Consider the following 20,400-nt stretch of genomic DNA (forward strand, 5'->3'; position numbering starts at 1 on the left):
CAATTCCAACCAACCTCCCCCTGCCTTCATAGAGTAGTTGCTGAATTTCTTTTGTGTGCAAGGTTTTGGCCCCAGTGTCCCTGCTAGTCTGTGACAACTCTCTCTCCCCGTCTCGACCTTTGCCACATGGCCACTCTAGCCCCTCTGTGGGGATCTAAGCCCCAGCTGAATGGGGGCGAATGGGTGCTGGATGCACATCGGAGAGTGAGGGACCAGGATCATGAGCCTGGCACGTGGTTGGACGCTGTTGCTGGGTTTGTGGGTTGTGTTTTTGGCTTTTAATTTAAGGAGCCTCCCTTGTCCCCATCCCCAGAACCAACGGTATCCCCTCCATTTCCTCTTATGTGCCCGTGAATAAAGTTCTCCTGTGGCGCAAAAGGCTGTGGTTGTCCAGGTGCTGTGTTGGTCTCATCCTCAGCGTCGCACATGTGTGTCGTCCATCGGGACTGGCATGTAGACACAGGGAGTTCTTAGGTGGATGGGGTATCCCATTGCACAGTGTGGCTTCATGCCTTCAATGGCCTTGGGGCAGATTCCCTCCCTCGCCCACCCTCCCCGGTAAAGGCAAACCTATCTGTCCCACGGGACAGTCCCGAGTCTTTTGTTTCCTTGGTCTGCCACCTCTCTCTCTCTCTCTCTCTCTCTCTCTCTCTCTCCCTCTCCCTCTCTCTCTCCCTCTCCCTCTCTCCCTCTTTCCCTCTCCCCCCCCCCCCCGCTCTCTCTCATCCCTCTTTTGATGGGACAGCCCTTGCTTTGCAGTCTCAGGGGAACGAATGGTCCGTTTGGAGTGGGACGTTCCCGACCTAAGCCCCGGTGGCGGTGGCGGTGGAAAGGCTCCTCAGGATTGCCATTTCGCAAGGGCCTCTCTGTCGCAGGGAGCGCTTCGAAGCTCGAAGCCGTGTGTCTGGGCGTGTGTGCCGTCTTCCTGATCATGGAAGCTTTGGAGTGTGGGTGGGTTGGTGAGGGGTTGGGTACAAAGGCTTTCCCAAATTCTCCTCGACGTTGGCATGGAGAGTGGTTCGTGGGTATGCATAAGCCAGGGAGTGGGAAGAGGGTCGGGGGGTGGGGTGGGTGTGTGTCACTGGGGTCCATACGGAAACGTGGCCACAGAGCCAAAGGCAGGAAACTTGGGGCCTTCGGGGAGTAGCCCACTGGACTGCCCCTCAGAGGAGCTGGGGAGAAGGTGGAAGAGGAAAAGGAATGAGGGCAGAGTCACTTTAAGGGCTTTCTCGGGTCAGGGATTGCCTGAGGTCTCTGTTGATGTCAGGGCTGTCTTACCATTGGGTACACGTTTCAGGTGGACACGTTTCACGCTTCGGGCTTTGGACCGAGTAGAGTCCACTGACAACGTATGGCAAGGTCGCGGCTCTGCTTCCTCGTGCCGTACAACAGGTCCTGTTTGCCGGTCAGTGGTGGTGAACCTCCTCGTAGGTGGTGAACCTCCTCTTCCCTTCCCTTCCCCGTATTGGGTATTGGCCCCTGCCCCCTCGGGAGCCACTCTCCCCGTTGGGAGCCACTGGGTGGTTTCCCCTCGCTTGGAGTCTGCCGCAGTGGTGCACGTGCATTCTCTTGTAGCATGATCTCCCCCAGCCCCGCAGTGTGCCCGTTAGGGATATATAGGGAGCGTCGAGGATTTGTCTCTCTCTGTCGGACTTAGGTCACCGAGCGTCATGTCCTCTAGATCCCGCCCCGTTGCCGCAAGTGTCAGAAAGTCAGTCTTCTCTGTGGTGGAGCATTAGTGTGTCGTGTGTTGGTGTGCATGTGCCAGTGCGTGTTGGGGTAGAGCCGGGGTGCAGCCAGTGCCTTTGCCCCAGCCGGCGCCCAGATCTGAGTCGCCACCGGCTCTGTGTGTGCGTGTGCGCGTGTGCGTACGTGTGCGTGCGTGCGTGCGTGTGTGTGTGTGTGTGTGTGTGTGTGTGTGTGTGTATCCCACGTCCTCTTTATCTGTTCGTCTGTAGATGGGCACTAGGGTTGCTTCTGTGTTTTGGCTCCGTCACCTCGTGGTGCCACCCACATCGGCTGAAGGTCTCTTTTCTGATGGGTAGCTTTGAGCCCCTCGTCCACCGCGCCCCAGGGGAGTGCTACCCAGGAGTGGGATGGCTGGATCCTAAGGTGTCGCTGTGTCTGGTGCCTTGAGGAAGCCGCATGCTGTTGGGCCTCGTGGCTGCTCCGGTGGACCTTTCCAGCAAGCGTGTGAGAGGGTGGTCTGGAATCCCAGCCCCCTTTTAGGAGGGTGCTTCCTGGTGGACCTTTGGAGGCCGGCTAGCCCTCGTGCCAGGTGTGAGGGGATAGGTGACCGTCGCTTGGACTTGCATTTCCCTAAGGACGAGCGCTGTTGAGCAGCCTTTCCGGTGCCCGGTGCCCGGTGCCCGGTAGGCGTCTGCACGTCTTCGTTGTGGGCCAAAGAAGTGTCTTCAGAACGTCTGCCTGGGTCTTGATTGGGTCGTTTGTTTGTCGTCCTCTGGGGCGGGGGGAGCCGTTGGTGCGTTTGGACCTCACCCGCTGGTCGCTGGTGGGGTCATAGGTAGGCGGGCGTCTCGTTGGGGCGACGGTCTCCTGTGTGTGTGTACGGTCTCCTGTGCTGCGCGGCAGCCTTTAGGTTGACCTCGGGGCCCTGTGTCTGTGTTGGCTTCATTTGCCTTTGCCTCGGGAGCCAGAGCCCTTCCCCCAAAGAGGGCTGCGCAGTGCCTCCAAGAGTGTCCCGCCAGTGTGTGGCCTGGGAGTCTTGGGGATTCGCTCTCACCTTTCGGGCTTCCCCGCACGTGGAGTTGACTTGGGCCGTGTGCGAGTAGGACCGGGTGCGAAAGCAGGGGGTTCGTGGGGTGTTCCCCCCACCCACCCCCCGTTTCACCCTGGGGAAGCCGCAGAGCCAGCCCTTGGCCGGCTGGCCGGCCAGCCGGCCGGCCAGGGGATCCATCGGCCGGGATCCATCGCCCGCCGAGCAGCGCCTCCGAGCTGGTGCTGGGATCCGAGGTGCTGCCGCTCCATCCTCCCAAGGGGGAGCCTGGCGCTTCAGACCCAGCTCGGCTACTTTGGGGCTCCTGGGCGAAAGGGGTGCTCCTTCTGCCAGCCGTTGTCCTCACCTGTCAAAAGGGGGGCTGGGAGAGGGAGACCTGCCTGTCGGGTGCAGTTCGAGAAGGTGACGTCTTGGTTCAGTTGCTGCGAGTCTGACAACAGGGACCTTGGAGCTGGCCTGAGAGGTCTCTAAGTGGAGCGTGCAGCCGCTGCCCTGGAGACCCTGAATTCTCCCGGGGGCGTTCCCCTTGCACACGCCGCCGCCGCTGGGAGGGTCTGAGCGTCATGGTCAGCCCGGGCAGAGAGGGGCTTCAGGATGCCATCCCAGACTCGTGCCCTCTTTGGGACCCAAAGGGCAGAGCCCGGGACCCTTTGGGGGCAGGGCCTCGCAGCCTAGGGCCAGAGAGGCGGCCGGCCCCCGGGATGGCGTCGGAGGGGGGGGGGGCGCAGAGGGGCCGGCCATCTCCCTGGGACCCGCCCTTGATTGGGTTCTTGGCAGAAGGCTCTCCGCCCTTGAGGTCAACTCCCAGAAAGCCCGAAAGAGAGCGGCGACCTCGACCCTGGGAGCCTAGCCCTAGAGGGGCAGGAGCGTTGCGGGGCGGGGTGGGGGTGGCGGTGGGGAGTGGGGCTGGCGGTGGGGGCGTCGGGAGGGAGGGTGGTGTCCGGTGGGTGCTCAGGAGGCCCCACAAAGTCGTCGTCCCCTGCAGTTCCAGGAAGCTGGCACCCGGTCCAGGTTCCTCCAACCGCCCCATCAGCCCCCCACCCCGCCCCACCCCACCCACCGCCCCGGGACGAGCCAGCGCCAGGGCTCTGGGGCACCTCAGGTACCGCGAGGTCTACTGGGCGGAGCCTCGGAGGAGGCGGGACCTGGCGCGAGGAGGTATTTATTGCAGCCCTGGGGCGGCGCCGGCCTCACTTGCAAGGTGTCTGGCCCTCGCCTGCGGGTGCGGCCGAGCGGCGGGCTTCAGGGCCCCTAGAAGCCTGGACGGCAGGAGTGCCGAGGGGGCGGCCCCGGAGCTCCGAGGACTCGCGGTTCGCCGCTTGCTTCGCCTGTCGCCGCCGAGACCCGTCCGGGCGTGCAGGACCGAGCCTGTCGCCGCCCTGTGCCAGGCCCCGGAGGCGCCTTCGGTTGGTCGAAGGGATGGGCAGGCGGCCCCGCAGCCCCAGCGCCGCCGACCCTGCGGGCCGGTGGGGACCAGAGCCCGGAGGACCCGGCCCTGCCAAGCGGCGCCGACCCGGCGAGCCCTCGGGACCCGAGTCCGAGTCCGAGTCCGAGTCCGAGTCCGAGTCCGAGTCCGAGTCCGAGTCCGAGGCGTCGCCCCGCCTGCACCAAGAAGCGGAGCCCGCGGCCTGCGCCGCCGCGGCCGCGCTCCCCTCCGTGGTGGGCCTGGCGGCCGGCTGTGCCCTGTACCTGGCCCTGGGCGACGTCGACCTGCTGCTGGAGCCCGAGCCCACGGCCGCGCGGCAAGTGTCTGTCGGCGATCGCCTCCTGGTGCTGGTCCCCGAGGCCCTCCTGGGCTCGGGCGCTGAAGGCGCCTGGGGCCCAGGCCTGCCACCGGGCGCTTTCCTGAGCGCCCCGGGGGAGGCCCTGGCCCTGGGGGAGGGGTTCTTCTGCGTGGCTGTCCCAGAGGTCGTCATCCAAGCAGAGGCCCAGGAGGTGGAGGACGCGGCCGCCCAGTTCCAGGCGCCTGCCCTGCATGAAGCGTCTGGCTGGGTCCCTGGGCCTCGGAGCCCCGCGGCTGCCGCCCCCCCATCCCCCGCTGCGGGCCTCGGCCTCGCCGCCTGGGTGTCCGGCCCCAGCGATGTCTGCGATGTCTCCGACGACGACGACGACGACGACCTCGTGGACGACGACGAGGATGAGGACCCACAGGGCTTCAACCCAGAGCCCTGGCCCCACGCTGTCCACCCTAGTCCCCAGAGGCGCTCCCCTCACCACCACTCCAAGCTGGACTTGCACCTTCTGGCCCCCTTGCGTGACGTCTCTGAGGACGACCACGAGGCACCGCTCCAGTGTCTCCCCGCATCTCCTTGTCCAGGTCCCCAGGGGCGCCCCCCACGCCCTCAGGGTCCTCTGCGCAAGGCCAGGAGACGCCTGATCCTGGACTGAACTGCCTCCTGCCTCGCCGCCTCCGCCTCCCACCCCCCCCTCCCCCCGCCACTCCTGGCCTGCCACCAGCCTGGGGACCTGCTCCGAGTCTCCCCGATACCCTCTGTGTGTGTACATGGCTCACGGGACAGGCATCACACAGGACCCATGGGTTCGGGATGCACGGCTGCCACACGCAAGTGTGCCTCGGTGGCTGACTCAAACGGGGAAGGACGATCACCTGGGCAAAGAAGAGCCTCTCCAATTCCAGTGGCCTTTCAGATATCCAGACTGCTGCTTCGGTTTTCTCTTGGGAGGGGCCCAAAGGCGCCTCTACGCCCACCCAACGCCGCAATGGATTTTCCTTCCAACCTTCGTGCCAGCACTTCCATTTCCCTGAAAAGCCATCCTTTCCAGGCCGCCTTCCTCCCCACCCCCACCCCCGGCCAGCAACCCCCCCCCCGTGTACCCCCCCCCCCCCGCACAGCACAGGCCCACATAGAGAGGGCATCTGTTTCCAACTCCCACCCCCCGCCCCCAATTCCAACCAACCTCCCCCTGCCTTCATAGAGTAGTTGCTGAATTTCTTTTGTGTGCAAGGTTTTGGCCCCAGTGTCCCTGCTAGTCTGTGACAACTCTCTCTCCCCGTCTCGACCTTTGCCACATGGCCACTCTAGCCCCTCTGTGGGGATCTAAGCCCCAGCTGAATGGGGGCGAATGGGTGCTGGATGCACATCGGAGAGTGAGGGACCAGGATCATGAGCCTGGCACGTGGTTGGACGCTGTTGCTGGGTTTGTGGGTTGTGTTTTTGGCTTTTAATTTAAGGAGCCTCCCTTGTCCCCATCCCCAGAACCAACGGTATCCCCTCCATTTCCTCTTATGTGCCCGTGAATAAAGTTCTCCTGTGGCGCAAAAGGCTGTGGTTGTCCAGGTGCTGTGTTGGTCTCATCCTCAGCGTCGCACATGTGTGTCGTCCATCGGGACTGGCATGTAGACACAGGGAGTTCTTAGGTGGATGGGGTATCCCATTGCACAGTGTGGCTTCATGCCTTCAATGGCCTTGGGGCAGATTCCCTCCCTCGCCCACCCTCCCCGGTAAAGGCAAACCTATCTGTCCCACGGGACAGTCCCGAGTCTTTTGTTTCCTTGGTCTGCCACCTCTCTCTCTCTCTCTCTCTCTCTCTCTCTCTCTCCCTCTCCCTCTCTCTCTCCCTCTCCCTCTCTCCCTCTTTCCCTCTCCCCCCCCCCCCCCGCTCTCTCTCATCCCTCTTTTGATGGGACAGCCCTTGCTTTGCAGTCTCAGGGGAACGAATGGTCCGTTTGGAGTGGGACGTTCCCGACCTAAGCCCCGGTGGCGGTGGCGGTGGAAAGGCTCCTCAGGATTGCCATTTCGCAAGGGCCTCTCTGTCGCAGGGAGCGCTTCGAAGCTCGAAGCCGTGTGTCTGGGCGTGTGTGCCGTCTTCCTGATCATGGAAGCTTTGGAGTGTGGGTGGGTTGGTGAGGGGTTGGGTACAAAGGCTTTCCCAAATTCTCCTCGACGTTGGCATGGAGAGTGGTTCGTGGGTATGCATAAGCCAGGGAGTGGGAAGAGGGTCGGGGGGTGGGGTGGGTGTGTGTCACTGGGGTCCATACGGAAACGTGGCCACAGAGCCAAAGGCAGGAAACTTGGGGCCTTCGGGGAGTAGCCCACTGGACTGCCCCTCAGAGGAGCTGGGGAGAAGGTGGAAGAGGAAAAGGAATGAGGGCAGAGTCACTTTAAGGGCTTTCTCGGGTCAGGGATTGCCTGAGGTCTCTGTTGATGTCAGGGCTGTCTTACCATTGGGTACACGTTTCAGGTGGACACGTTTCACGCTTCGGGCTTTGGACCGAGTAGAGTCCACTGACAACGTATGGCAAGGTCTCGGCTCTGCTTCCTCGTGCCGTACAACAGGTCCTGTTTGCCGGTCAGTGGTGGTGAACCTCCTCGTAGGTGGTGAACCTCCTCTTCCCTTCCCTTCCCCGTATTGGGTATTGGCCCCTGCCCCCTCGGGAGCCACTCTCCCCGTTGGGAGCCACTGGGTGGTTTCCCCTCGCTTGGAGTCTGCCGCAGTGGTGCACGTGCATTCTCTTGTAGCATGATCTCCCCCAGCCCCGCAGTGTGCCCGTTAGGGATATATAGGGAGCGTCGAGGATTTGTCTCTCTCTGTCGGACTTAGGTCACCGAGCGTCATGTCCTCTAGATCCCGCCCCGTTGCCGCAAGTGTCAGAAAGTCAGTCTTCTCTGTGGTGGAGCATTAGTGTGTCGTGTGTTGGTGTGCATGTGCCAGTGCGTGTTGGGGTAGAGCCGGGGTGCAGCCAGTGCCTTTGCCCCAGCCGGCGCCCAGATCTGAGTCGCCACCGGCTCTGTGTGTGCGTGTGCGCGTGTGCGTACGTGTGCGTGCGTGCGTGCGTGTGTGTGTGTGTGTGTGTGTGTGTGTGTGTATCCCACGTCCTCTTTATCTGTTCGTCTGTAGATGGGCACTAGGGTTGCTTCTGTGTTTTGGCTCCGTCACCTCGTGGTGCCACCCACATCGGCTGAAGGTCTCTTTTCTGATGGGTAGCTTTGAGCCCCTCGTCCACCGCGCCCCAGGGGAGTGCTACCCAGGAGTGGGATGGCTGGATCCTAAGGTGTCGCTGTGTCTGGTGCCTTGAGGAAGCCGCATGCTGTTGGGCCTCGTGGCTGCTCCGGTGGACCTTTCCAGCAAGCGTGTGAGAGGGTGGTCTGGAATCCCAGCCCCCTTTTAGGAGGGTGCTTCCTGGTGGACCTTTGGAGGCCGGCTAGCCCTCGTGCCAGGTGTGAGGGGATAGGTGACCGTCGCTTGGACTTGCATTTCCCTAAGGACGAGCGCTGTTGAGCAGCCTTTCCGGTGCCCGGTGCCCGGTGCCCGGTAGGCGTCTGCACGTCTTCGTTGTGGGCCAAAGAAGTGTCTTCAGAACGTCTGCCTGGGTCTTGATTGGGTCGTTTGTTTGTCGTCCTCTGGGGCGGGGGGAGCCGTTGGTGCGTTTGGACCTCACCCGCTGGTCGCTGGTGGGGTCATAGGTAGGCGGGCGTCTCGTTGGGGCGACGGTCTCCTGTGTGTGTGTACGGTCTCCTGTGCTGCGCGGCAGCCTTTAGGTTGACCTCGGGGCCCTGTGTCTGTGTTGGCTTCATTTGCCTTTGCCTCGGGAGCCAGAGCCCTTCCCCCAAAGAGGGCTGCGCAGTGCCTCCAAGAGTGTCCCGCCAGTGTGTGGCCTGGGAGTCTTGGGGATTCGCTCTCACCTTTCGGGCTTCCCCGCACGTGGAGTTGACTTGGGCCGTGTGCGAGTAGGACCGGGTGCGAAAGCAGGGGGTTCGTGGGGTGTTCCCCCCACCCCCCCCACCCACCCCCCGTTTCACCCTGGGGAAGCCGCAGAGCCAGCCCTTGGCCGGCTGGCCGGCCGGCCGGCCGGCCAGGGGATCCATCGGCCGGGATCCATCGCCCGCCGAGCAGCGCCTCCGAGCTGGTGCTGGGATCCGAGGTGCTGCCGCTCCATCCTCCCAAGGGGGAGCCTGGCGCTTCAGACCCAGCTCGGCTACTTTGGGGCTCCTGGGCGAAAGGGGTGCTCCTTCTGCCAGCCGTTGTCCTCACCTGTCAAAAGGGGGGCTGGGAGAGGGAGACCTGCCTGTCGGGTGCAGTTCGAGAAGGTGACGTCTTGGTTCAGTTGCTGCGAGTCTGACAACAGGGACCTTGGAGCTGGCCTGAGAGGTCTCTAAGTGGAGCGTGCAGCCGCTGCCCTGGAGACCCTGAATTCTCCCGGGGGCGTTCCCCTTGCACACGCCGCCGCCGCTGGGAGGGTCTGAGCGTCATGGTCAGCCCGGGCAGAGAGGGGCTTCAGGATGCCATCCCAGACTCGTGCCCTCTTTGGGACCCAAAGGGCAGAGCCCGGGACCCTTTGGGGGCAGGGCCTCGCAGCCTAGGGCCAGAGAGGCGGCCGGCCCCCGGGATGGCGTCGGAGGGGGGGGGGGCGCAGAGGGGCCGGCCATCTCCCTGGGACCCGCCCTTGATTGGGTTCTTGGCAGAAGGCTCTCCGCCCTTGAGGTCAACTCCCAGAAAGCCCGAAAGAGAGCGGCGACCTCGACCCTGGGAGCCTAGCCCTAGAGGGGCAGGAGCGTTGCGGGGCGGGGTGGGGGTGGCGGTGGGGAGTGGGGCTGGCGGTGGGGGCGTCGGGAGGGAGGGTGGTGTCCGGTGGGTGCTCAGGAGGCCCCACAAAGTCGTCGTCCCCTGCAGTTCCAGGAAGCTGGCACCCGGTCCAGGTTCCTCCAACCGCCCCATCAGCCCCCCACCCCGCCCCACCCCACCCACCGCCCCGGGACGAGCCAGCGCCAGGGCTCTGGGGCACCTCAGGTACCGCGAGGTCTACTGGGCGGAGCCTCGGAGGAGGCGGGACCTGGCGCGAGGAGGTATTTATTGCAGCCCTGGGGCGGCGCCGGCCTCACTTGCAAGGTGTCTGGCCCTCGCCTGCGGGTGCGGCCGAGCGGCGGGCTTCAGGGCCCCTAGAAGCCTGGACGGCAGGAGTGCCGAGGGGGCGGCCCCGGAGCTCCGAGGACTCGCGGTTCGCCGCTTGCTTCGCCTGTCGCCGCCGAGACCCGTCCGGGCGTGCAGGACCGAGCCTGTCGCCGCCCTGTGCCAGGCCCCGGAGGCGCCTTCGGTTGGTCGAAGGGATGGGCAGGCGGCCCCGCAGCCCCAGCGCCGCCGACCCTGCGGGCCGGTGGGGACCAGAGCCCGGAGGACCCGGCCCTGCCAAGCGGCGCCGACCCGGCGAGCCCTCGGGACCCGAGTCCGAGTCCGAGTCCGAGTCCGAGTCCGAGTCCGAGTCCGAGTCCGAGTCCGAGTCCGAGTCCGAGGCGTCGCCCCGCCTGCACCAAGAAGCGGAGCCCGCGGCCTGCGCCGCCGCGGCCGCGCTCCCCTCCGTGGTGGGCCTGGCGGCCGGCTGTGCCCTGTACCTGGCCCTGGGCGACGTCGACCTGCTGCTGGAGCCCGAGCCCACGGCCGCGCGGCAAGTGTCTGTCGGCGATCGCCTCCTGGTGCTGGTCCCCGAGGCCCTCCTGGGCTCGGGCGCTGAAGGCGCCTGGGGCCCAGGCCTGCCACCGGGCGCTTTCCTGAGCGCCCCGGGGGAGGCCCTGGCCCTGGGGGAGGGGTTCTTCTGCGTGGCTGTCCCAGAGGTCGTCATCCAAGCAGAGGCCCAGGAGGTGGAGGACGCGGCCGCCCAGTTCCAGGCGCCTGCCCTGCATGAAGCGTCTGGCTGGGTCCCTGGGCCTCGGAGCCCCGCGGCTGCCGCCCCCCCATCCCCCGCTGCGGGCCTCGGCCTCGCCGCCTGGGTGTCCGGCCCCAGCGATGTCTGCGATGTCTCCGACGACGACGACGACGACGACCTCGTGGACGACGACGAGGATGAGGACCCACAGGGCTTCAACCCAGAGCCCTGGCCCCACGCTGTCCACCCTAGTCCCCAGAGGCGCTCCCCTCACCACCACTCCAAGCTGGACTTGCACCTTCTGGCCCCCTTGCGTGACGTCTCTGAGGACGACCACGAGGCACCGCTCCAGTGTCTCCCCGCATCTCCTTGTCCAGGTCCCCAGGGGCGCCCCCCACGCCCTCAGGGTCCTCTGCGCAAGGCCAGGAGACGCCTGATCCTGGACTGAACTGCCTCCTGCCTCGCCGCCTCCGCCTCCCACCCCCCCCTCCCCCCGCCACTCCTGGCCTGCCACCAGCCTGGGGACCTGCTCCGAGTCTCCCCGATACCCTCTGTGTGTGTACATGGCTCACGGGACAGGCATCACACAGGACCCATGGGTTCGGGATGCACGGCTGCCACACGCAAGTGTGCCTCGGTGGCTGACTCAAACGGGGAAGGACGATCACCTGGGCAAAGAAGAGCCTCTCCAATTCCAGTGGCCTTTCAGATATCCAGACTGCTGCTTCGGTTTTCTCTTGGGAGGGGCCCAAAGGCGCCTCTACGCCCACCCAACGCCGCAATGGATTTTCCTTCCAACCTTCGTGCCAGCACTTCCATTTCCCTGAAAAGCCATCCTTTCCAGGCCGCCTTCCTCCCCACCCCCACCCCCGGCCCGCAACCCCCCCCCGTGTACCCCCCCGCGCCCCCCCCCCCCCCCCGCACAGCACAGGCCCACATAGAGAGGGCATCTGTTTCCAACTCCCACCCCCCGCCCCCAATTCCAACCAACCTCCCCCTGCCTTCATAGAGTAGTTGCTGAATTTCTTTTGTGTGCAAGGTTTTGGCCCCAGTGTCCCTGCTAGTCTGTGACAACTCTCTCTCCCCGTCTCGACCTTTGCCACATGGCCACTCTAGCCCCTCTGTGGGGATCTAAGCCCCAGCTGAATGGGGGCGAATGGGTGCTGGATGCACATCGGAGAGTGAGGGACCAGGATCATGAGCCTGGCACGTGGTTGGACGCTGTTGCTGGGTTTGTGGGTTGTGTTTTTGGCTTTTAATTTAAGGAGCCTCCCTTGTCCCCATCCCCAGAACCAACGGTATCCCCTCCATTTCCTCTTATGTGCCCGTGAATAAAGTTCTCCTGTGGCGCAAAAGGCTGTGGTTGTCCAGGTGCTGTGTTGGTCTCATCCTCAGCGTCGCACATGTGTGTCGTCCATCGGGACTGGCATGTAGACACAGGGAGTTCTTAGGTGGATGGGGTATCCCATTGCACAGTGTGGCTTCATGCCTTCAATGGCCTTGGGGCAGATTCCCTCCCTCGCCCGCCCTCCCCGGTAAAGGCAAACCTATCTGTCCCACGGGACAGTCCCGAGTCTTTTGTTTCCTTGGTCTGCCACCTCTCTCTCTCTCTCTCTCTCTCTCTCTCTCTCTCTCCCTCTCCCTCTCTCTCTCCCTCTCCCTCTCTCCCTCTTTCCCTCTCCCCCCCCCCCCCGCTCTCTCTCATCCCTCTTTTGATGGGACAGCCCTTGCTTTGCAGTCTCAGGGGAACGAATGGTCCGTTTGGAGTGGGACGTTCCCGACCTAAGCCCCGGTGGCGGTGGCGGTGGAAAGGCTCCTCAGGATTGCCATTTCGCAAGGGCCTCTCTGTCGCAGGGAGCGCTTCGAAGCTCGAAGCCGTGTGTCTGGGCGTGTGTGCCGTCTTCCTGATCATGGAAGCTTTGGAGTGTGGGTGGGTTGGTGAGGGGTTGGGTACAAAGGCTTTCCCAAATTCTCCTCGACGTTGGCATGGAGAGTGGTTCGTGGGTATGCATAAGCCAGGGAGTGGGAAGAGGGTCGGGGGGTGGGGTGGGTGTGTGTCACTGGGGTCCATACGGAAACGTGGCCACAGAGCCAAAGGCAGGAAACTTGGGGCCTTCGGGGAGTAGCCCACTGGACTGCCCCTCAGAGGAGCTGGGGAGAAGGTGGAAGAGGAAAAGGAATGAGGGCAGAGTCACTTTAAGGGCTTTCTCGGGTCAGGGATTGCCTGAGGTCTCTGTTGATGTCAGGGCTGTCTTACCATTGGGTACACGTTTCAGGTGGACACGTTTCACGCTTCGGGCTTTGGACCGAGTAGAGTCCACTGACAACGTATGGCAAGGTCTCGGCTCTGCTTCCTCGTGCCGTACAACAGGTCCTGTTTGCCGGTCAGTGGTGGTGAACCTCCTCGTAGGTGGTGAACCTCCTCTTCCCTTCCCTTCCCCGTATTGGGTATTGGCCCCTGCCCCCTCGGGAGCCACTCTCCCCGTTGGGAGCCACTGGGTGGTTTCCCCTCGCTTGGAGTCTGCCGCAGTGGTGCACGTGCATTCTCTTGTAGCATGATCTCCCCCAGCCCCGCAGTGTGCCCGTTAGGGATATATAGGGAGCGTCGAGGATTTGTCTCTCTCTGTCGGACTTAGGTCACCGAGCGTCATGTCCTCTAGATCCCGCCCCGTTGCCGCAAGTGTCAGAAAGTCAGTCTTCTCTGTGGTGGAGCATTAGTGTGTCGTGTGTTGGTGTGCATGTGCCAGTGCGTGTTGGGGTAGAGCCGGGGTGCAGCCAGTGCCTTTGCCCCAGCCGGCGCCCAGATCTGAGTCGCCACCGGCTCTGTGTGTGCGTGTGCGCGTGTGCGTACGTGTGCGTGCGTGCGTGCGTGTGTGTGTGTGTGTGTGTGTGTGTGTGTGTGTGTATCCCACGTCCTCTTTATCTGTTCGTCTGTAGATGGGCACTAGGGTTGCTTCTGTGTTTTGGCTCCGTCACCTCGTGGTGCCACCCACATCGGCTGAAGGTCTCTTTTCTGATGGGTAGCTTTGAGCCCCTCGTCCACCGCGCCCCAGGGGAGTGCTACCCAGGAGTGGGATGGCTGGATCCTAAGGTGTCGCTGTGTCTGGTGCCTTGAGGAAGCCGCATGCTGTTGGGCCTCGTGGCTGCTCCGGTGGACCTTTCCAGCAAGCGTGTGAGAGGGTGGTCTGGAATCCCAGCCCCCTTTTAGGAGGGTGCTTCCTGGTGGACCTTTGGAGGCCGGCTAGCCCTCGTGCCAGGTGTGAGGGGATAGGTGACCGTCGCTTGGACTTGCATTTCCCTAAGGACGAGCGCTGTTGAGCAGCCTTTCCGGTGCCCGGTGCCCGGTGCCCGGTAGGCGTCTGCACGTCTTCGTTGTGGGCCAAAGAAGTGTCTTCAGAACGTCTGCCTGGGTCTTGATTGGGTCGTTTGTTTGTCGTCCTCTGGGGCGGGGGGAGCCGTTGGTGCGTTTGGACCTCACCCGCTGGTCGCTGGTGGGGTCATAGGTAGGCGGGCGTCTCGTTGGGGCGACGGTCTCCTGTGTGTGTGTACGGTCTCCTGTGCTGCGCGGCAGCCTTTAGGTTGACCTCGGGGCCCTGTGTCTGTGTTGGCTTCATTTGCCTTTGCCTCGGGAGCCAGAGCCCTTCCCCCAAAGAGGGCTGCGCAGTGCCTCCAAGAGTGTCCCGCCAGTGTGTGGCCTGGGAGTCTTGGGGATTCGCTCTCACCTTTCGGGCTTCCCCGCACGTGGAGTTGACTTGGGCCGTGTGCGAGTAGGACCGGGTGCGAAAGCAGGGGGTTCGTGGGGTGTTCCCCCCACCCCCCCCACCCACCCCCCGTTTCACCCTGGGGAAGCCGCAGAGCCAGCCCTTGGCCGGCTGGCCGGCCGGCCGGCCGGCCAGGGGATCCATCGGCCGGGATCCATCGCCCGCCGAGCAGCGCCTCCGAGCTGGTGCTGGGATCCGAGGTGCTGCCGCTCCATCCTCCCAAGGGGGAGCCTGGCGCTTCAGACCCAGCTCGGCTACTTTGGGGCTCCTGGGCGAAAGGGGTGCTCCTTCTGCCAGCCGTTGTCCTCACCTGTCAAAAGGGGGGCTGGGAGAGGGAGACCTGCCTGTCGGGTGCAGTTCGAGAAGGTGACGTCTTGGTTCAGTTGCTGCGAGTCTGACAACAGGGACCTTGGAGCTGGCCTGAGAGGTCTCTAAGTGGAGCGTGCAGCCGCTGCCCTGGAGACCCTGAATTCTCCCGGGGGCGTTCCCCTTGCACACGCCGCCGCCGCTGGGAGGGTCTGAGCGTCATGGTCAGCCCGGGCAGAGAGGGGCTTCAGGATGCCATCCCAGACTCGTGCCCTCTTTGGGACCCAAAGGGCAGAGCCCGGGACCCTTTGGGGGCAGGGCCTCGCAGCCTAGGGCCAGAGAGGCGGCCGGCCCCCGGGATGGCGGCGGCGGGGGGGGGGGGAGGGGGGGGGGCGCAGAGGGGCCGGCCATCTCCCTGGGACCCGCCCTTGATTGGGTTCTTGGCAGAAGGCTCTCCGCCCTTGAGGTCAACTCCCAGAAAGCCCGAAAGAGAGCGGCGACCTCGACCCTGGGAGCCTAGCCCTAGAGGGGCAGGAGCGTTGCGGGGCGGGGTGGGGGTGGCGGTGGGGAGTGGGGCTGGCGGTGGGGGCGTCGGGAGGGAGGGTGGTGTCCGGTGGGTGCTCAGGAGGCCCCACAAAGTCGTCGTCCCCTGCAGTTCCAGGAAGCTGGCACCCGGTCCAGGTTCCTCCAACCGCCCCATCAGCCCCCCACCCCGCCCCACCCCACCCACCGCCCCGGGACGAGCCAGCGCCAGGGCTCTGGGGCACCTCAGGTACCGCGAGGTCTACTGGGCGGAGCCTCGGAGGAGGCGGGACCTGGCGCGAGGAGGTATTTATTGCAGCCCTGGGGCGGCGCCGGCCTCACTTGCAAGGTGTCTGGCCCTCGCCTGCGGGTGCGGCCGAGCGGCGGGCTTCAGGGCCCCTAGAAGCCTGGACGGCAGGAGTGCCGAGGGGGCGGCCCCGGAGCTCCGAGGACTCGCGGTTCGCCGCTTGCTTCGCCTGTCGCCGCCGAGACCCGTCCGGGCGTGCAGGACCGAGCCTGTCGCCGCCCTGTGCCAGGCCCCGGAGGCGCCTTCGGTTGGTCGAAGGGATGGGCAGGCGGCCCCGCAGCCCCAGCGCCGCCGACCCTGCGGGCCGGTGGGGACCAGAGCCCGGAGGACCCGGCCCTGCCAAGCGGCGCCGACCCGGCGAGCCCTCGGGACCCGAGTCCGAGTCCGAGTCCGAGTCCGAGTCCGAGTCCGAGTCCGAGTCCGAGTCCGAGTCCGAGGCGTCGCCCCGCCTGCACCAAGAAGCGGAGCCCGCGGCCTGCGCCGCCGCGGCCGCGCTCCCCTCCGTGGTGGGCCTGGCGGCCGGCTGTGCCCTGTACCTGGCCCTGGGCGACGTCGACCTGCTGCTGGAGCCCGAGCCCACGGCCGCGCGGCAAGTGTCTGTCGGCGATCGCCTCCTGGTGCTGGTCCCCGAGGCCCTCCTGGGCTCGGGCGCTGAAGGCGCCTGGGGCCCAGGCCTGCCACCGGGCGCTTTCCTGAGCGCCCCGGGGGAGGCCCTGGCCCTGGGGGAGGGGTTCTTCTGCGTGGCTGTCCCAGAGGTCGTCATCCAAGCAGAGGCCCAGGAGGTGGAGGACGCGGCCGCCCAGTTCCAGGCGCCTGCCCTGCATGAAGCGTCTGGCTGGGTCCCTGGGCCTCGGAGCCCCGCGGCTGCCGCCCCCCCATCCCCCGCTGCGGGCCTCGGCCTCGCCGCCTGGGTGTCCGGCCCCAGCGATGTCTGCGATGTCTCCGACGACGACGACGACGACGACCTCGTGGACGACGACGAGGATGAGGACCCACAGGGCTTCAACCCAGAGCCCTGGCCCCACGCTGTCCACCCTAGTCCCCAGAGGCGCTCCCCTCACCACCACTCCAAGCTGGACTTGCACCTTCTGGCCCCCTTGCGTGACGTCTCTGAGGACGACCACGAGGCACCGCTCCAGTGTCTCCCCGCATCTCCTTGTCCAGGTCCCCAGGGGCGCCCCCCACGCCCTCAGGGTCCTCTGCGCAAGGCCAGGAGACGCCTGATCCTGGACTGAACTGCCTCCTGCCTCGCCGCCTCCGCCTCCCACCCCCCCCTCCCCCCGCCACTCCTGGCCTGCCACCAGCCTGGGGACCTGCTCCGAGTCTCCCCGATACCCTCTGTGTGTGTACATGGCTCACGGGACAGGCATCACACAGGACCCATGGGTTCGGGATGCACGGCTGCCACACGCAAGTGTGCCTCGGTGGCTGACTCAAACGGGGAAGGACGATCACCTGGGCAAAGAAGAGCCTCTCCAATTCCAGTGGCCTTTCAGATATCCAGACTGCTGCTTCGGTTTTCTCTTGGGAGGGGCCCAAAGGCGCCTCTACGCCCACCCAACGCCGCAATGGATTTTCCTTCCAACCTTCGTGCCAGCACTTCCATTTCCCTGAAAAGCCATCCTTTCCAGGCCGCCTTCCTCCCCACCCCCACCCCCGGCCCGCAACCCCCCCCCGTGTACCCCCCCGCGCCCCCCCCCCCCCCCCCCGCACAGCACAGGCCCACATAGAGAGGGCATCTGTTTCCAACTCCCACCCCCCGCCCCCAATTCCAACCAACCTCCCCCTGCCTTCATAGAGTAGTTGCTGAATTTCTTTTGTGTGCAAGGTTTTGGCCCCAGTGTCCCTGCTAGTCTGTGACAACTCTCTCTCCCCGTCTCGACCTTTGCCACATGGCCACTCTAGCCCCTCTGTGGGGATCTAAGCCCCAGCTGAATGGGGGCGAATGGGTGCTGGATGCACATCGGAGAGTGAGGGACCAGGATCATGAGCCTGGCACGTGGTTGGACGCTGTTGCTGGGTTTGTGGGTTGTGTTTTTGGCTTTTAATTTAAGGAGCCTCCCTTGTCCCCATCCCCAGAACCAACGGTATCCCCTCCATTTCCTCTTATGTGCCCGTGAATAAAGTTCTCCTGTGGCGCAAAAGGCTGTGGTTGTCCAGGTGCTGTGTTGGTCTCATCCTCAGCGTCGCACATGTGTGTCGTCCATCGGGACTGGCATGTAGACACAGGGAGTTCTTAGGTGGATGGGGTATCCCATTGCACAGTGTGGCTTCATGCCTTCAATGGCCTTGGGGCAGATTCCCTCCCTCGCCTGCCCTCCCCGGTAAAGGCAAACCTATCTGTCCCACGGGACAGTCCCGAGTCTTTTGTTTCCTTGGTCTGCCACCTCTCTCTCTCTCTCTCTCTCTCTCTCTCTCTCTCCCTCTCCCTCTCTCTCTCCCTCTCCCTCTCTCCCTCTTTCCCTCTCCCCCCCCCCCCCGCTCTCTCTCATCCCTCTTTTGATGGGACAGCCCTTGCTTTGCAGTCTCAGGGGAACGAATGGTCCGTTTGGAGTGGGACGTTCCCGACCTAAGCCCCGGTGGCGGTGGCGGTGGAAAGGCTCCTCAGGATTGCCATTTCGCAAGGGCCTCTCTGTCGCAGGGAGCGCTTCGAAGCTCGAAGCCGTGTGTCTGGGCGTGTGTGCCGTCTTCCTGATCATGGAAGCTTTGGAGTGTGGGTGGGTTGGTGAGGGGTTGGGTACAAAGGCTTTCCCAAATTCTCCTCGACGTTGGCATGGAGAGTGGTTCGTGGGTATGCATAAGCCAGGGAGTGGGAAGAGGGTCGGGGGGTGGGGTGGGTGTGTGTCACTGGGGTCCATACGGAAACGTGGCCACAGAGCCAAAGGCAGGAAACTTGGGGCCTTCGGGGAGTAGCCCACTGGACTGCCCCTCAGAGGAGCTGGGGAGAAGGTGGAAGAGGAAAAGGAATGAGGGCAGAGTCACTTTAAGGGCTTTCTCGGGTCAGGGATTGCCTGAGGTCTCTGTTGATGTCAGGGCTGTCTTACCATTGGGTACACGTTTCAGGTGGACACGTTTCACGCTTCGGGCTTTGGACCGAGTAGAGTCCACTGACAACGTATGGCAAGGTCGCGGCTCTGCTTCCTCGTGCCGTACAACAGGTCCTGTTTGCCGGTCAGTGGTGGTGAACCTCCTCGTAGGTGGTGAACCTCCTCTTCCCTTCCCTTCCCCGTATTGGGTATTGGCCCCTGCCCCCTCGGGAGCCACTCTCCCCGTTGGGAGCCACTGGGTGGTTTCCCCTCGCTTGGAGTCTGCCGCAGTGGTGCACGTGCATTCTCTTGTAGCATGATCTCCCCCAGCCCCGCAGTGTGCCCGTTAGGGATATATAGGGAGCGTCGAGGATTTGTCTCTCTCTGTCGGACTTAGGTCACCGAGCGTCATGTCCTCTAGATCCCGCCCCGTTGCCGCAAGTGTCAGAAAGTCAGTCTTCTCTGTGGTGGAGCATTAGTGTGTCGTGTGTTGGTGTGCATGTGCCAGTGCGTGTTGGGGTAGAGCCGGGGTGCAGCCAGTGCCTTTGCCCCAGCCGGCGCCCAGATCTGAGTCGCCACCGGCTCTGTGTGTGCGTGTGCGCGTGTGCGTACGTGTGCGTGCGTGCGTGCGTGTGTGTGTGTGTGTGTGTGTGTGTGTGTGTGTGTATCCCACGTCCTCTTTATCTGTTCGTCTGTAGATGGGCACTAGGGTTGCTTCTGTGTTTTGGCTCCGTCACCTCGTGGTGCCACCCACATCGGCTGAAGGTCTCTTTTCTGATGGGTAGCTTTGAGCCCCTCGTCCACCGCGCCCCAGGGGAGTGCTACCCAGGAGTGGGATGGCTGGATCCTAAGGTGTCGCTGTGTCTGGTGCCTTGAGGAAGCCGCATGCTGTTGGGCCTCGTGGCTGCTCCGGTGGACCTTTCCAGCAAGCGTGTGAGAGGGTGGTCTGGAATCCCAGCCCCCTTTTAGGAGGGTGCTTCCTGGTGGACCTTTGGAGGCCGGCTAGCCCTCGTGCCAGGTGTGAGGGGATAGGTGACCGTCGCTTGGACTTGCATTTCCCTAAGGACGAGCGCTGTTGAGCAGCCTTTCCGGTGCCCGGTGCCCGGTGCCCGGTAGGCGTCTGCACGTCTTCGTTGTGGGCCAAAGAAGTGTCTTCAGAACGTCTGCCTGGGTCTTGATTGGGTCGTTTGTTTGTCGTCCTCTGGGGCGGGGGGAGCCGTTGGTGCGTTTGGACCTCACCCGCTGGTCGCTGGTGGGGTCATAGGTAGGCGGGCGTCTCGTTGGGGCGACGGTCTCCTGTGTGTGTGTACGGTCTCCTGTGCTGCGCGGCAGCCTTTAGGTTGACCTCGGGGCCCTGTGTCTGTGTTGGCTTCATTTGCCTTTGCCTCGGGAGCCAGAGCCCTTCCCCCAAAGAGGGCTGCGCAGTGCCTCCAAGAGTGTCCCGCCAGTGTGTGGCCTGGGAGTCTTGGGGATTCGCTCTCACCTTTCGGGCTTCCCCGCACGTGGAGTTGACTTGGGCCGTGTGCGAGTAGGACCGGGTGCGAAAGCAGGGGGTTCGTGGGGTGTTCCCCCCACCCACCCCCCGTTTCACCCTGGGGAAGCCGCAGAGCCAGCCCTTGGCCGGCTGGCCGGCCAGCCGGCCGGCCAGGGGATCCATCGGCCGGGATCCATCGCCCGCCGAGCAGCGCCTCCGAGCTGGTGCTGGGATCCGAGGTGCTGCCGCTCCATCCTCCCAAGGGGGAGCCTGGCGCTTCAGACCCAGCTCGGCTACTTTGGGGCTCCTGGGCGAAAGGGGTGCTCCTTCTGCCAGCCGTTGTCCTCACCTGTCAAAAGGGGGGCTGGGAGAGGGAGACCTGCCTGTCGGGTGCAGTTCGAGAAGGTGACGTCTTGGTTCAGTTGCTGCGAGTCTGACAACAGGGACCTTGGAGCTGGCCTGAGAGGTCTCTAAGTGGAGCGTGCAGCCGCTGCCCTGGAGACCCTGAATTCTCCCGGGGGCGTTCCCCTTGCACACGCCGCCGCCGCTGGGAGGGTCTGAGCGTCATGGTCAGCCCGGGCAGAGAGGGGCTTCAGGATGCCATCCCAGACTCGTGCCCTCTTTGGGACCCAAAGGGCAGAGCCCGGGACCCTTTGGGGGCAGGGCC

The 20,400-nt window shown here is 64.3% G+C and overlaps 3 protein-coding genes across 3 annotated transcripts; all 3 read left to right on the forward strand.

Moving 5' to 3' along the window:
• Positions 1–3,929: 3,929 nt before the first annotated feature.
• Positions 3,930–5,543, forward strand: LOC146397481 (proline-rich protein 23C-like). Its single transcript, XM_084987296.1, has one exon. It carries the CDS (start codon positions 4,157–4,159, stop codon positions 5,123–5,125), a length of 969 nt encoding a protein of 322 aa, XP_084843422.1. The 5' UTR covers positions 3,930–4,156; the 3' UTR covers positions 5,126–5,543.
• A 4,034-nt stretch (positions 5,544–9,577) lies between these two features.
• On the forward strand, positions 9,578–11,216 carry LOC146397482 (proline-rich protein 23C-like). The gene has a single exon (XM_084987297.1). It carries the CDS (start codon positions 9,805–9,807, stop codon positions 10,783–10,785), a length of 981 nt encoding a protein of 326 aa, XP_084843423.1. The 5' UTR covers positions 9,578–9,804; the 3' UTR covers positions 10,786–11,216.
• A 4,050-nt stretch (positions 11,217–15,266) lies between these two features.
• LOC146397483 (proline-rich protein 23C-like) lies at positions 15,267–16,899 on the forward strand. The gene has a single exon (XM_084987298.1). It carries the CDS (start codon positions 15,494–15,496, stop codon positions 16,466–16,468), a length of 975 nt encoding a protein of 324 aa, XP_084843424.1. The 5' UTR covers positions 15,267–15,493; the 3' UTR covers positions 16,469–16,899.
• The last annotated feature ends 3,501 nt before the right edge of the window (positions 16,900–20,400 follow it).

This window comes from Sus scrofa, chromosome 13 (genome assembly GCF_054392235.1).
Source record: "Sus scrofa isolate SSC_HxYL_T2T_F1_AM1 chromosome 13, Sscrofa_HxYL_maternal_Yorkshire_Landrace_v2.0, whole genome shotgun sequence".
NCBI lineage: Eukaryota > Metazoa > Chordata > Mammalia > Artiodactyla > Suidae > Sus > Sus scrofa.

What these genes read in the sequence shown, in the direction of transcription:
- LOC146397481 (XM_084987296.1), top strand. Translation starts at nt 4,157, where the DNA reads ATGGGCAGGCGGCCCCGCAGCCCCAGCGCCGCCGACCCTGCGGGCCGG.
- LOC146397482 (XM_084987297.1), top strand. Translation starts at nt 9,805, where the DNA reads ATGGGCAGGCGGCCCCGCAGCCCCAGCGCCGCCGACCCTGCGGGCCGG.
- LOC146397483 (XM_084987298.1), top strand. Translation starts at nt 15,494, where the DNA reads ATGGGCAGGCGGCCCCGCAGCCCCAGCGCCGCCGACCCTGCGGGCCGG.